Below are 15,753 nucleotides of genomic sequence, written 5' to 3' on the forward strand. Positions count from 1 at the left end.
GGGCTTTACACTGTGATTGGTGGTTTGGTTTGATCAGTGACATGGATAATCTTTTGTTTCACACTCGTCGTGAAATACTGGTAGAAGAAAGATAGGCTATAAAGACACCACGCAGAGGTTTAAATCACACAAAAAAATCATATTCTGTCTCTTCAATGTCATCAAAATCACATCTTTAGTGTTTGTCTAGTCTATTTGTTTGTTGTTTCTCACATTAAGTTTGTTTCTGCAATATAAAAATGAGAGCTATGTGATTCCCATTATAAAACCAGGCAATAACCAAATTACCCTTATGGATTTCTCTAAAAACGTTCTCTAGCCTAATCATACCCAGAAAAGACAACGTGGACATTCTCTAAAATGTGACATTACCTGGAATCTATTTGACCTTTAATTATGAAACAGTATCAAAAGAAAGAAAGAAAGAAAGAAAGAAAGAAAGAAAGAAAGAAAGAAAGAAAGAAAGAAAGAAAGAAAGAAAGAAAGAAAGAAAAAAGAAAGAAAGAAAGAAAGAAAATGCTAGTGTGGTGCAGAAATCAAAAAATCTTAAGATGCCAAAATTCATCTGCATTTATTTATGCCTTAATATTAGCTTATCCGCAGCCTAAACCAATTTAAGAAATACTATTTTTTATGGAAAATATTGTTTGCATTTTTTTAATCTTTTCTCGTAACAAATAATGAAGCATACTGCTCTTAATAAAACCATTAAAACCTGAATAGTAAGGTTTTTCTTGAGAGATAGATAACAAAAAACTGAAATGCTTTCTGCACGTTTGAAACATTTCCTGATTTTCCTTTTCTGATGACAGATACTTCTAATTTTTCATCTTGTTTTCAAACTATTTTCTTCACCCAGACCTGGTTTTATTGAGATCTTGCAATATCTGACCCTCTGATGACGGTAGCAAAATAAAAAAAAGTGGGATAAAGAAAAAAAGTGTGTCTTGCTTTCTTATCGGCTATCCTGCGGTTGCTAAAGCAACTATAACAGGAGGGTATTATGCTGAGCACTTATCACAAAAAGAAATGAGAGAGGCAGAAGATGTATTGCTCACTATCTCCCAAACAAAACATTTGCACTTTTGACGCAATTTTAATGCTGCCTGTCTTATCTTGCTTTGGTTTTATATAAACCAGTGTGTGCCCTTTAGGGATACTGGCAGCTAGGCTGTGAGATGTGTTCTACCCTGTATAAAATATTTTTTTGAGATTACGCTGATCATGTAGGTTATCCATTTACAGTAATTAAAAGCCTGCTACTTTTAATTCCATGACTGAAAGAAAACGACTTTAAAAAAGGTTTTAATAGAAAAAAATACCAATTCGAAAAAACATTTTTGCCCCATAGTCCCACAGTGATTACCACGTCAAAGCTAGTTCACGTCATGCCTGCTATGCCACAGCCTGCTCATGTCATGTCTGCTATGCCACAGCCTGCTGCCACCATGCCTGCCATGCCACAGCTTGCTTACATAATGCCTGCCAAACCAGGGGCTGCTTACATCATGTCTGCTTAGCCCGAGTCTGCTCACGGCAAGCCTGCTGTGCTAGTGGTCCCAAGTCAGGTATCCCCAGAGTCATCATGGATATAGTCCCTGTCTACAGTGCTACCGGTGGTGGCAACAGCATTAGGGTGCACTACAGTTCCCACTGAGCCACCAGCCACACTGAAGATTGCTGCCACCATGCCTAAACTTGTTTCCAGGATGGCCACCACCATGCATGAACCTGTTCCTAAGATTGCTGCTACTATGCCTGAACTCGGTCCATAAGATGGCCGCTGCCACCTCCCGAACCTATTCCCAAGACACGCGCCACCACGCCCGAACCTATTCCCAGAATGACCGTTGCCATGCCTGAACCTGTTCCCAAGATAGTTGCCATGCCAAAGCCCACAGCCAAGATGGTCGCTCCCTTAAATTTTTTTTTGTAGGTAAGAAGGAATGAGCTGCTGCTCCACGACCCAGGCCCACTACTGCCTCATGGTCCTGAGGTCCAGTAGTGAAATGAGGTTTATTGTCCTTTTTGCAAGTGAACCAAAATTTGTAAACAAAACAACTTTTAATAAATTTGTATTAAGGTCATTCATTCATTGGACAGAAATTATCAGGTTGGGGAAAGCAGGAAGGGCAAAATCATGGACATAGTTTGTAATGCAATATTTGTTCTGTTACTGATTTGATGTTATCAGCAGGTAAACCAAAATGCAGACACTATATTGCGGAGCACATGATAAATTTTTTAAACAAAATTATTTCAGTCCCTCCAGGATCTCGCAATTTATTTTTGTTGTTTTTGCGATCAAAATGACGGTAATTTTCTGGCAGTAATTTCCAGAAATTTGCGCAAAAAATGATAGATATGAAAGCACGACACTGATGGGGCATTCTCAGGGGTTCCCTCGCTTAGAAGAACACCAGTCGATAAACAGGTTCCATTTTTGCGTGCAAGCGTTTCTAGTAGACGGCACTTGCGGTGCAGCAACAGTGTTAGATACCGCCTGCGGTAAATCACTTAAAACCTTTGCGCGTTGAGGGACAAAACGTGGGGATTCCACAGGTCGGGCCGCGGGTGCCATAATGTGCCCCCTCTTTGAGAAAGAAGGTCCTTTCTCAGGAAAATCCACCAGGAAGGTGCTGTCACGAGGAGCATGAGTTCGGGAAATCAGTTCCTGGTGGGCCAATAAAGAGCAACCAGTAAAATTTTATCTCCGTCCTCCCTGACTTTGCACAGTGTCTGTGCGAGAAGGCTCACTCGGGGAAACACATATTTGCAAAGACCCCGCGGCCAGCTGTGTGCCAGTGCATCCACGCCGAGTGAGATGTTTGTTAGTGAATAAAACAGGCAACAATGGGTTGTGTCTGGAGATGCAAACAGATCTATTTGCGCTCTGCCAAAATCTTTCCAAATCAGCTGAACCATTTGGGGGTGGAGTCTCCATTAGCCGGGATGTGAATGGCACGAAGAGACCTCAGATTCGTCTGACTACAAAAGAGGAGATGACGGGCGAGATGCGACAGGTGACAAGAGTGCAAACCACCTTGGCGATTGATATACGCAATGGTCGCAATGTTGTCTGTGCGAACTAATACATTTTTTCCTAAAATCATCTGATACATTTTTATAGCCATTTAACTGTATTATTTTGGGCCACTAACCATACTTTGTTTGTTCCTACTTACTTTTTCAAACATGTATTTGAAAGTGTTGGGACATAGATTGTTTTATTTGTCAACAAAAGTCTTCTCTCAGGTTATGTCAAGCTTTCTGTAAGCATGCCATTGTTAGATTAGAATGGAAAAGGCCTAATTTGGATATTACTGTTTTATCGATTTAGACCTATTTCAAACTTGCCTTTTATATCAAAGATTCTACAATTGTAACTGTATAACTGCAGCTACAGAGTTTCCTAGACAAAAACAGTATTATTGATCAATTTCAGTCTGGTTTTAGAGCAAATCATAGTACAGAATCTGCACTGCTATGAGTCCTGGGGCCGGATTCACGAAAACATTCTTAAGACAAAAAATAAGAAAGTTCTTAAGATAAATTATAAGAAGTTCGTAAGAATGTTCCTAAGTGCAATTCTCAAACATTTCTTAAGAAGTTCTCAAATTTTTTCTTAAGAATATCTTAAATTTGTGTCTTAAGAATAAAATGACAAGCTTTGGAATGAATTATGATACCCTGCTAATGATGTAATAAACTTATTAATCTTTTGACTAACGTTACCTTGCGATCATTAACGCGATACAAACGAGTGATACATTAAGACTATAGAGGATGTTATTCGCTGTTGTAACAGAGGCCAGCTAGTATTAAGGCGGTGCGGTGAGTAAATATCATTTCCTAACGTCGCAATCGGTCCGTCGTTCGGGTCGAGCGCACTGGGCGTGCGTGCTTCACTCTCCGTGCTCACGGCTTCGTCTCCCGCGCTCGCGCGTCAAGAGACGGACGCGGAGGGTGCAGCGTGCCCGCGGTTTCAGATCCCCTCGACTCACATGACAAAGCGATTACCGGTTCGCCTCCCGCTTAGAGCGACTTTTAGCTGTTAAGTAATTTCACAATGAATGTAGACTATTACTGAGGAAGTTAAATGTTTGCTAATATTATCACTAATACTTATTTGTTTTTCATGACATATTACTGAGTAAGCCATTAAACTTCATTATAGGAGTGTGAAATTCCTCTTTAAACTAATCTTTGTGAAGTAAATTGATTAAATTGCCATTTCAGACTACAAAATAGCCTACAACATGTCACATTTAAAACAATCACATTAACTTATAAAACATCTTACATTTTGAGATTTAGGACTACTGTAAGGTTGTCCTAACTTTAAGATGTTATTTAAGACAGTTTATTTTTCGAGAATTGGAATTCTTCCTAAATTTTTTCTTAAGAACATACTTAAGGAAAAAAATAAGAACTTTCTTAAGAAGCTTTTTTGAGAATACAAAATATTCTTAATTTTTTTCTTAAGCTTGAATTTAAGATAAAAATGTCAGTTAAGAAGATTTTTCTTCTTAAGAATGTTTTGTGAATCCGGCCCCAGAATGATGTCCTGATGTTAGCTAATGACTCTGGTGACTAAGATCTTGTGGCAGCATTTGATAAAATTTTGTTGTCACGTCTTGAACAATGTGTGGGCATCATAGGATGTGCACTTAACTGGTTTAAATCTTTTCTCACTGACAGAACCTTTTTTAGTTGGCACTGGAGGTAACACAAGTTTTTGTTTAATCTTCCTTGGACTATTGCAACTGAAATACGCTGAAATATCTCAATCCTCCTTCACAAGGCTTCAAATGGTTAAAAATGCTGCAGCTAGCCATACATCCGGAGTTTGCAAATGTAAACACATCTCTACTATTTTATTGTCTTGGATTTTGGATTTTAAGTGGATGTCAAGATTTAGCTTTTTGTTTTTAAATCGTTAAATGGGTTGACGCCCTCCTGTTTATCTGATCTTTTAAACTAAACAACTCAGGCAGGTGCCTATGATCTGAAAACATCCTTAAACACGATTAAAATCAATGTTTTTTTTTTGCAGTCGTTGGGTCAAGAATATGGAATAGAATCTCTACAATTCTTGTGTTCTATACATAAGTTTAAATTAAAACTCAAGCTCCATCTTCTCTCTCAGGCATTTTAGTTACACTTTTTATGACATTTATTATTATTGTTATTGTAATTTTCTGCTATTCATGTATTTCTTTCTTTGTAAAGCACATACGCCACTGAGCAAATACTATTCAAAAAGGTTCTAATATGTACCATTAGGCACACATATGTATATTTGGTACCTGTGTGTACCTTTAAGATACTGATATGTATCTCTGAGGTACTAATAAGCTCTCTTACTAACCCAAACTCTTTATGTACAAAGCTGTACTTTTTGAAAGGGTACAGCCCGAGTGAGAGCTGAGGTAAATATGTAACATTTTGTCCTGACCATGTAGCATATCAAAGTCCACAAAAGCAGACAGAACATTTTAACACTTACTCCCTACACCAGGAGTGGGGAACCCCGGGTCCTGGAGGGCCACTGTCCTGCAGAGTTTAGTTCCAACCCTCATCAAACACACCTGAATTTAATTTCCAAGTAATCCTGAAGACTTGAATTAGATTTTCAGGTGTGTTTAATTAGGGTTGGAACTAAACTCTGCAGGACAGTGGCCCTACAGGACCAGGGTTCCCCACCCCTGCCCTACACTTAAAGAATCAGCTGACTGCTATGTAAATCGTTATTATGATTGCCTTAATGCACTGGAGGAGGTTTGCTTTTGCTGAAACATTCCTGCTTTCTCAAGTGAGGTAAGTGACTTTTTTAAATAACATTTTCTTTCCCTCCAGCTGAATCGCTATAAATGTATTGTACAATATCATTTATTAAATATTTCATAATTTTCCTGTTTTCTATCATTTCTTTTTACCTTATATGTATAGCCTACGTGTTTGTTCTAAAATGACTGTGTTAACATAAAAATTAATATGCACAGGAATGTTTATATATTAATAACACTTCACATCATGTGTGTGTGCTATATTTATATCTATGTAAACATAATTATTTTATCACAAACAGTAGAGACAAAAAAGACAGGCCATAGATATAAGGTTAAAAGAAATAGCCTGATAGAAAACTGAAAAAAGTTTTACATATTTAATAAATGGTATTATAGAATAATGGCGGTACCTTTACTGAGTAAGCAAAGCAACTAATTTCCAGCATGTTTGAACTTGTAAGACTGCCACCTAGTTGTGACTGTTTTTCTTAGGCACAGCTGTGCGTGTGGATCGTCCAATGCAAACCACGCAACTAAAGTCTCAAAATCCGAATGAATAGAACAGGATGAATGCACACGTGTCGCCTGATCCACAAATTCACATCCTCTTTTTTGGGTGCACAGATTGTGAAATAATGATACAAAATATTAAAATTGAATTCACAATTATTTCTCTGTTTGTACAAATCTATGCACATTCACATAAATATTTAATTTCATATTAAGTGTAAGGCAAAACCTGGTATGTTTGGCATCGTTGGACCCGGCAATGTTTCAGGATCGTCTTTATCCAAGGATTTAGAGAATAAAAATAATTTTGTTTCTATGACATACGCATCAGAAGTTATAAGCAAAAATTTAAGTGAAGCTTTTGACTGTTGGTGGCGCTAAGTCCTTTTGGGGCTTGAACATATTTATACGACAGTAGCCCATAGGTCCACCATGTCATACTCTTCAGGCTGTAATATTTAGACTTTAATACCTGTAAATGTCTCTGGCCATCCCAAAGTCGCCAATCTTAGCCACTCTCCCTGGACCTTTGCAGGTCAGAAGACAATTCCTGGCTGCAATATCCCTGTTAATTAAAACAAAAATAAAAAAGGTTATAAATATTGAATTCAGCAGAAAGACTTTATGAAACTAAGTCAATTTGTTAAAAGTATACACTTACAGTAAAAATGTGTTATGTTTAAAATAAGTTCATATTTATAGCCCAACACAAAATCTAACTTTACCTGGTTTTGATGTTGAATGCAATTTAAATGGCATAATAAAGTTGGAGTCTCTGAATAACATTTAGTTATAGATATATGGTGCATTATTGCGTTAGTTCCGTATTATCACAGTTAGAAACATAAATTGAAGTTAACAACCCTTAAACTGATTGTGTATTGTTGCAATTTGAACTCAGATAATGGAAAACTGGAAGCAGGTATCACTTTTCAAAAGATTACGGAGTACAGATTTGTGACCACATTGAACATTATGTTATTTTCATGACTATATTAATCTCTGCCTTAGACAGTGCAGCTATTGACCATCAACAATCTTTTTACAGATCATCTGATGCACAATGCATAAAAAACAGGCAAGAGCTAGCTAAAATTGCCAGTTTCAATCTGATTAGCTGGATTTAGGAATGAGGGCGTACAGCTTTTGTTTGGGCTGATGGTTTGAAAAGTTTGAAAGATGTGTAGCAGCCTTTATAGTTATGGTCAAATGTTTTACTCTGTGGAAACTACATTATTCATGTTTTTGTTGCAGGTTAAAGATTCAGTTTAAGAGCAATGACCTTCCAGAAACTATCACCTAAACTGAAGCTGTGCATAACAAACTGTGTTAGGAACTTTCAAATTAAACCACAGATGAGTACACGTCTCAACGTACCCTGTTCTACAGCTGGATTGATGACCAGGCTGTTCATCTAGCATAAATGAGTTCTAAGTAGACTAATTTCTCATGCCATTCTAGATGGGAGTGTCAAAAAAAGTAGACTCCTGCTCCCCCTCTCTTCTAACAGGGAAGAAAGGGGGAGCAGGAGTCACAAACAGAGTTGAAGAATTCAGAATGTGTCCACCTCAGAAGAAAGCAAAGTAATCTATCTGTTATTGGGACAGTAATGTGCATTTATTTGCTGGGCTATCAGTAAATATACCTGTGGATGAATTGGTTCTCTTCTAAATACTGGCAGCCACGGGCTATGTCTCTGGCTATGTTGAGAAGGTCTACCATGGTAAGACTGGAAGGGTGCTCCTAAGAAGCATAAGAACATTATAGAGAATAAGAAAGCTGAGAATAAGAAGCAATTAGCTGTTAACCGAAATTAATAGTCTAAATAATAGATTATAAAGTAATGTAATATATATTTGTTCTTACTAGTCTGGGTCTAGTTTCCCTCAAAAAGCTCTTAAGATCTCCTCCAGCCATGAGTTCCAGCAGAATAAAGCGAGGCAGTGCCTGGAGACTCACCCCGATACATCGCACAATGTTCTGGTGACTAAACTTGCTGTAAAAAGAAGAAAGATATTTAGCCCTTTATCTTTACCTTTAACCCGAGATTGGGTTTGTCTTCTTTTCAGATTTCTTCCAGCTCTTTTTGGGTTAAGAACCAATAATATAATAACCAAATATTAGAACATGAAGCAGGGTATTTGTCCATGTTTGTGTACAACAGGTTATTATGGTGCAAAACAACAAAAAAATTGATGTCCACATATGTGGACATCCAGTTCTTGATGGTTAAAGATATGGGTTTGTAGCATTTTACGAATCAAGAGTGTATCATGTTTTTATGTGTTAAAGTTTTACCTGATAATAAGGGCTTCCATGAGAAAGTCCAGTTCGTCCTGCTCAGAGCATACTTCCGGAAGGGTCTAAATAAGAAAATCATTAACACATTAACTCATTATCTTTGATCATGTCCATGCTTATTTTTTCTTGTTTGTAAGGACACATTAAAAAACACAAGTATCTGTAAGTTAAGAAAATGTATGGTTAGTGTACAACTTAGATTTTGTGTAACTTTGTACAGTGTGTTACATGGAACCTGATCTTTGAATGTGACTTATTGGCTACCTAACTGGCTAAGTTTCCGGATAGACCAGGGATGTCTACAGAAATACCAGTTGAATAAATAAATTCATTTTTAGCTTTATTTTTTTGCATTGAAAATTAGACTGTCAGGGAGCAAGAATTTCTTGGTTAATCTGATTATACAGAGGGAAAAATTCCAGTTATGTTCAAGCTGGCCACAAATAAAGAACATGACACTGATCAATTCAAGTGCTGTTTTAAACATGATTTGTTAAAATTCATCTTATTTCTATTACGGTTTTAATGTTAAATAAATTTCATATTTATATACTGATCTTACCTTTACTGCTACCTGCATAGGACTAGGCTCCCCTGGTATACCAACAGCAAGTCCTTCATAGACCTCCCCAAAAGCACCATGACCTAAACCTCTACAATCAAAGAAAATCAGGGAAAGGAAAATTGTTATTAATTTTGTCTCATAAGTGTATATAAATGATATGAACAGATAGATGAACAGGCCAATCAAACGGGTGCCAATAATTTTTTTTAACACTGCAATTCTTAATATTATAATAATAGTTAATATACATTATTATTTAGCATTTTTTAAACATAATTTGTTTGTGCTTTAGTCCCAGAGCAATGCATATATTTCTTGAATATTAAAAACATTTAAATTGAAAATCTCTAGATTTAAGGTATATGATCCACTCCAGGGAGCTTATTTATTAAGCATGAGTACGCACAAATTTGATCGTAAAGTGTGCGTATGCAAATCCACGGCAAAGTTGGGTTAAAAAACTGTCTTTGATGTGGAAAAATGATTAGCGCCATGTCAGGGTCTGAGCAGACGTACACACTTTTATTTGTCCGATTGCTGCAGGCTTTTGGAAAATAAATCTTTCTTGCTGCTCGTAAATGGTTTAAACATTGACAGGTTCTTTATTCTATGTCAATGACATTAATAAGGCATTATTTAAATGCAAAGATCTGAAGCTTTTTAGAAGCGCACAATTTCAAAATAATTTGCATTTTAACGATTTCACATCTATACACGCGTGTTCTGTGCGCAAGTTAATTTTATACATCACATGTACGCACTTTTGAGAAATGATTGTGAGATCAAATAAAGAACGTTTTCTACACAGCATTTTATAAATGAAGCCCCAGATCCTCCTGCATCAAAGCAACTGAACCACAGAGAGTTGGCGTTAACCCCTAACCTGGTTAGAGAGATGTTGCGGCGTGGCACCTCCTTTAGATCATTGACAGATGCAGTCTTTCCGCCAAAGCAGTAATTAGGGTTGTAGTCGGTCATGATGGTGGAAGCCCGTAGTTTGCTGAGTTTACAGTCAGGACTCTGTAGCTCCAGCTGAATAGACTGCAGCTCTGTGTGTTTACGCCTGTACACTGGATGATAATCAGAACAGCACAGCATTTTTCCAGTTGGCTAGCAAGGTGTTGGTATAATGGTATTGGTGGCAGTTTAACTGTTAATTTTTTTATGTTGAAGTAAGCAGTATAGCAGAATAGTGAATATATTTTATACAAGATAAAATACTGGCAAACCCAGTGGGGATAATTTTAACACAAATGAATAAATACTAGTGTGGCAGGCACGGCACCAGGTTGGCCTAACTGGAGGGTGGCATTTTAACCCTCTGGGTTTTGCTGATTTTGCATCCTTGAGAAGTTTTAACCAGCACTGACATTTGTGCTTTTTTCAGTTGCTTAAAACATTATAATGGCAAAAGTCTCATTATAAAACGGCCCATTCTGGTCCTTGATTCTGATGGGTTGAAATGGGTTCTAAGCTGTGATAAAATGCCCCGGTAACCCCATGGTTCAGACCGTATTCACAAAACGTTCTTCACAAAAATTGAATTATCTCAGCTTTTAGCTGAAAATTTGAGAGGTGATAAGAGAACAAATGAAGCCCACATAGCAATTTTTCTCTGGCCCAGCTCCTGCCAACACTTGGTCCGTCATTCATTGCGGTATGTGGGCCAGGTCTGGATTCCAGACAAGGCCCACTCATGGGCCATAACTGGCCCAAGTCTCAGCAAAGTTAATTAACCATTCCTACACTGTAAACCCGGATAAGTTCTACTAACTCAAAAAATTGAGGCAACTGATTGCCGCTATTTTCTTAAGTTTGCAAACTTAAAAGTTTTGAGAACTGACAACTTTTTAAATAATTTTTTTTTAATTTATCTAAACTTAGTTTCAGTCTGATATAAATTAAATTATATACTTTATGTAACTTAAATTGTAGTAGTAATGTTACTTAAATATTTTGTGGCAACTGATTGCCTTGTTTTTTTATTAGTTTCCTGTACTCAAATACTTACATTTTAAAACTTAACAGTACACTGTAAAACATGACAAGTTCAGAGTAGGGCTGTCACTTTTTATTCGATATTCGAATATGCATTCGAACATGACGTGAAATATCCGTATTCGAACTATAAATGAACCATCCGGTTTTTTAAGTTCCATGTGTAGCGCATTTTTTACAGTAACACCTCGTAATAGGAAGGAGGCTGAGAGTGAGACCGACGACAGCAACTGTGCGCAAGAAAGGGAGTCAAATGGGACCAAAATGAATCTCATGTGCATGTCAAGATAGAATTATAGTTTGTATATAAAATGACATATTGTTTATAGTGTTAAATATTATAGCAGAATAAAAAGCTTGTGTTAATTCGTTTTCATTATGAAATTAGCATGTATGAAGATAATTTCATAATTTTTACAACGCAATGTAAACTTTATATTAAACAACAACAGCATTTGTCTTGTAAACGGATTTGAAATGATCATGTGCTGACTGTTGCGCGTCACATTGACGACAAGTGAGATCTGCTTAAACTGGTAAGTTTAATTTCATCTCAAGTAACAAAGGGTTTGTGCTCTCTATCATTGAAAACGGGCGAGCAAACAGCACGCGCAGGGTTAATGTACTTGTGAATGACGGCTCACAAACGGCTGGATAGGTTTTGTATGTGCACTCAAAAAAATGATTCATTGGATTAACTCAATAAAATTGTGGGCAGGATTTCCATCCAATATGAATGTGTACCCCTAACTCATAAAAAACTGCTTTACACAATAAAAATATATTGAGTTGGTCCAACTCAATTTAGAGTAAATGGCAATACTCAATTAGTTGCCTCAACTCAATTTAATTTAGTCTGAATAACTCAATTTAGCATAGTTTGAATAACTCAATGTAGTGTAGTCTGAAGAACTCAATTCTGTTATTTTATATTAAACGTTTTTATACCATACTAATTAGCAAAGCACATGTTAGCATGCTAATTATAATAACATATGATACTTTGGATGAGCATGTGAGAAGAGACTGATCTCCAAACAGACATTAACAAAATCAGTGCTCGTTAAGAGAAATATGTCACATCCACAACCTAACCACACGCGCCACTCTTCTGCATGATGGTAACCAAACAATTTGAAAAAATATAACACAAACGCTTCTAAATCAATAAGATAAACGGACATTAAACACTATTAAGTCTTTTTCTTTACCTAAAAATGCATAAAATAACACTTAATTAAAAAAATTACTCTCCAAAAGCAGTTGCATGCAAAGCATGCTGGGAAATTCATTTTCCAGAACCCAAACTCAAACTAATTGTGTTAACGCAATTAAAAAGAAATGAATAAATTATAGTACATATTTATTTTGTGTTATACTAATTAAATATATATACTTATTGCTCTTAATGAGGTATTTTACATTTATTGAACACAATTTTAATGTGTCATTTCTAAGAAGGGCTTGAACAATTTTTTTGAGTGTGTGCTTGTTGTCAATGACAGTTCTGGTCACAAACACGCTCAAGCGCGGGACGTGTGCTTGTCAATGACGGGCATTAAATCTGCGGAATTCCGCTGAGTTTTCTGCCAAAATCTGCGGGCGCGAATTCCGTTTGCGTCTGCCTATATACTCCTGCTGCTATTTAAGTTGTCACATTATTGTTTGTAACTGTTCTGAATCCTATTTTTATATATATAAGTTTGTTATTCATAAGTTGATAACCTGCTGTTTCAAACATTAAGTAAAAAAGTAATCCAGACAACCCTGTTTATGACTGTCACTGTTAATAATTTTGTGATTGAATCTCCATTACGGTGGGTTTTTGATGAGCATGGGGGGGGGGTCGCCTAGATATTCGAATATATTCGGATACATTGCATGATATTCGAAATCCGTTCGAATTGGATTTTTCTCAAAAGTGACAGCCCTAGTTCAGAGTACTCAAAATATTTAAGTAAACCAACTACAATTTAATTTTTGTTCGCAAATCACAGAAACAAATCATGTGACTCATGAAAATGTAATACCAGTGAAAGTGTGATGAGACTGAGCTCAGTGCTGACTTTCACATAGTTATTGTTTATGTGATAAAACAATACATTATTGACTTACAGCCAAGCACAGGCACTACACTTTTGAACAATGGTAAGCACTAAAATAAAAAATAGCAAACTCTTCTAAAATTCCAAACTTAAATAAATGTTTAACCCTACTGAGTCTTTTTTTTACTAAAAACCACATAAACTATCACTTAATTTAAAAAAATGCTGTCATATTGTGGGCATATGCAAAGCATGCTGGGAACTGGAACTTCCTCAACCAATCGTGTTATTTTAACCTTAAACTAAAGTAAATTCGCAGTGCCAGACTCTTTCCTAGCTTACCTGGCAAATTGAACTCATCACAACCAGCAAAGGTATGTAATTATTTGCATCCAAGAGCAAATTAATCCGTTTGAAACACGTCTGAGTGTCCGTTCAACAAAGACGTCACTTTTTTGTATACTCCGCCACTAGAGGGCGTTTGAAATTAAAATTTTTAATTATGGTTGAATCTATTTTTCAAGTTTCCTAAACTCTTTAACTTTAGTATAGTTGTAATAACTCAAAAAATATTTACTGTTAACTTAAATCTATGATAGATGTTGAATGAACTCAAAAATAATAGTAAGCTAAACTTTTTGGCAAATTTTGAGTACCGGGTACTTTCCATTATAAGTTAGTTATACTGTTTGGGTTTACAGTGTAGCTCTGAATTAGGCCAGGTCAAAATGTTACATTGGAACCAAAACATAACCTTTTAAACCATAACAACACCAGTTTTTAACCAGAAAGGTAAACCAGTTTTTAACCAGAAAGATTTTATGTGTATTTAAAGATGTGGGAGGCAGTAAACTAAAACTGGGTGGCAACTTTAAAAAAAAAAACGCTGACGAGGAAAGAGTTAAGCATGCTTCCAAGCATATTTGATCATCACTTTAACAGTTGCTCGATATAAATGTATAAATTAAATAAATGTTGATGTATGAAAAAAACAGCATTTTCATTGTGTCTTTGCTCCGTCTATGTTGCTCAGGAACTGCGCTCTGTTGCAGCCACACTTGATTCTGAGGAACTGCTGGCAGAAGAGTAATATTTGTACTTATATAATTACAACTTATTTGTGTTTTATTTTATGAAATTTTATGAAATCCGTTTGAATGAAAATCGGTTTTCTCTTTAACATCCGACGACGCTCCCCTGTGAGCTCCCATAGTTCCGAATGGGCTCCGCCCTCAGCTCGTGCTAAACTCAAAAGTCCTCTGAACTACGGAATGGTAATATTAATTAATAAAGATAATAAATTGTTATTAATCATGATTTCTTCATTTCTTTGGGTTTATTATAAGCAGGCAGTTATATAAAACATGTACCTACTTTAGTAGGATTTGTTTGTATAAGTATTTTGATTGGTAAAAATGAAATTAATTATTTGTTCTTTAATCATTTTACATTTTAAGGAAAATATAAAACATTACAAACACGTATCCAGAGCACGTGATCTTCTGCAACGCCCAAACACACAAACGGAAACTCTCTTCACTGGAATAGCCTGAGAATTTTAATCTAAATCTAATCTTTAAATCACACACGTCCTGGGGACATGTTGAAACTGAAACGTCATTTAGAAAACTAATTCCGTCAGAATAGTGCTTAAGAAACATTTACAAACTGTATCCAGTATGATAAGAAGGGGGACGTTGGAACGCGATCACGTATGCAGTCGCAATATACACTCACCTAAAGGATTATTAGGAACACCATACTAATACTGTGTTTGACCCCCTTTCACCTTCAGGACTGCCTTAATTCTACGTGGCACAGATTCAACAAGGTGCTGAGAGCATTATTTAGAAATGTTGGCCCATATTGATAGGATAGCATCCTGCAATTGATGGAGATTTGTGGGATGCACATCCAGGACACGAAGCTCCCGTTCAACCACATTCCAAAGATGCTCTTTTGGGTTGAGATCTGGTGACTGTGGGGGTCATTTTAGTTCAGTGAACTCATTGTCATGTTCACAAAGCCAATTTGAAATTTTTTGAGCTTTATGACATGGTGCATTATCCTTCTGGAAGTAGCCATTAGAGGATGGGTACATGGTGGTCATAAAGGGATGGACATGGTCAGAAACAATGCTCAGGTAGGCCGTGGCATTTGAATACTTTTTTTTCCACATGCTGAAAGTTTTGTGTTTAAAGAAAAAAGGGATCACATAATTTTGTGTTATGTAACATTTTACGTTATGTTATGTTATGTTATATTTTTACTGTTTACAATATGGCAAAGCCTGCAATCTCGTTTTAAACAATTTCTTTGCAATCTGCAGATTTATTTTTTTAGTAGGGGGGGAAATGATTTAAATAGTAAATTATTATTAATCGTAGATTATTATTTTAGGCCATATTGCCCAGCCCTACGTGGGAGTCCGCATCCGATGGGTCCTCCTCACCCGCCACAACCACCATGATTCCCCTGCCTCCTGCCCTGAACTCAGCACCTCACCCCAGGAACAAGAAGAAGGGAGCTTTGGCTGCCCAAC

The 15,753-nt window shown here is 36.5% G+C and overlaps 1 protein-coding gene across 1 annotated transcript in view; it reads right to left on the reverse strand.

Moving 5' to 3' along the window:
* The window catches only part of alk (ALK receptor tyrosine kinase), a 921,668-nt gene that overhangs the window by 11,566 nt on the left and 894,349 nt on the right, over positions 1–15,753 (reverse strand). Inside the window, exons 20-25 of the mRNA XM_065288699.2 lie at positions 10,052–10,238; positions 9,166–9,256; positions 8,601–8,665; positions 8,169–8,298; positions 7,948–8,045; positions 6,775–6,867 (exon numbers count right to left, since the gene is read on the reverse strand). Coding sequence (XP_065144771.1) covers positions 6,775–6,867; positions 7,948–8,045; positions 8,169–8,298; positions 8,601–8,665; positions 9,166–9,256; positions 10,052–10,238 — 664 coding nt within the window. The remainder of the gene's footprint in view (positions 1–6,774; positions 6,868–7,947; positions 8,046–8,168; positions 8,299–8,600; positions 8,666–9,165; positions 9,257–10,051; positions 10,239–15,753) is intronic.

This window comes from Paramisgurnus dabryanus, chromosome 17 (assembly GCF_030506205.2).
Source record: "Paramisgurnus dabryanus chromosome 17, PD_genome_1.1, whole genome shotgun sequence".
In the NCBI taxonomy this organism is placed as follows: domain Eukaryota; kingdom Metazoa; phylum Chordata; class Actinopteri; order Cypriniformes; family Cobitidae; genus Paramisgurnus; species Paramisgurnus dabryanus.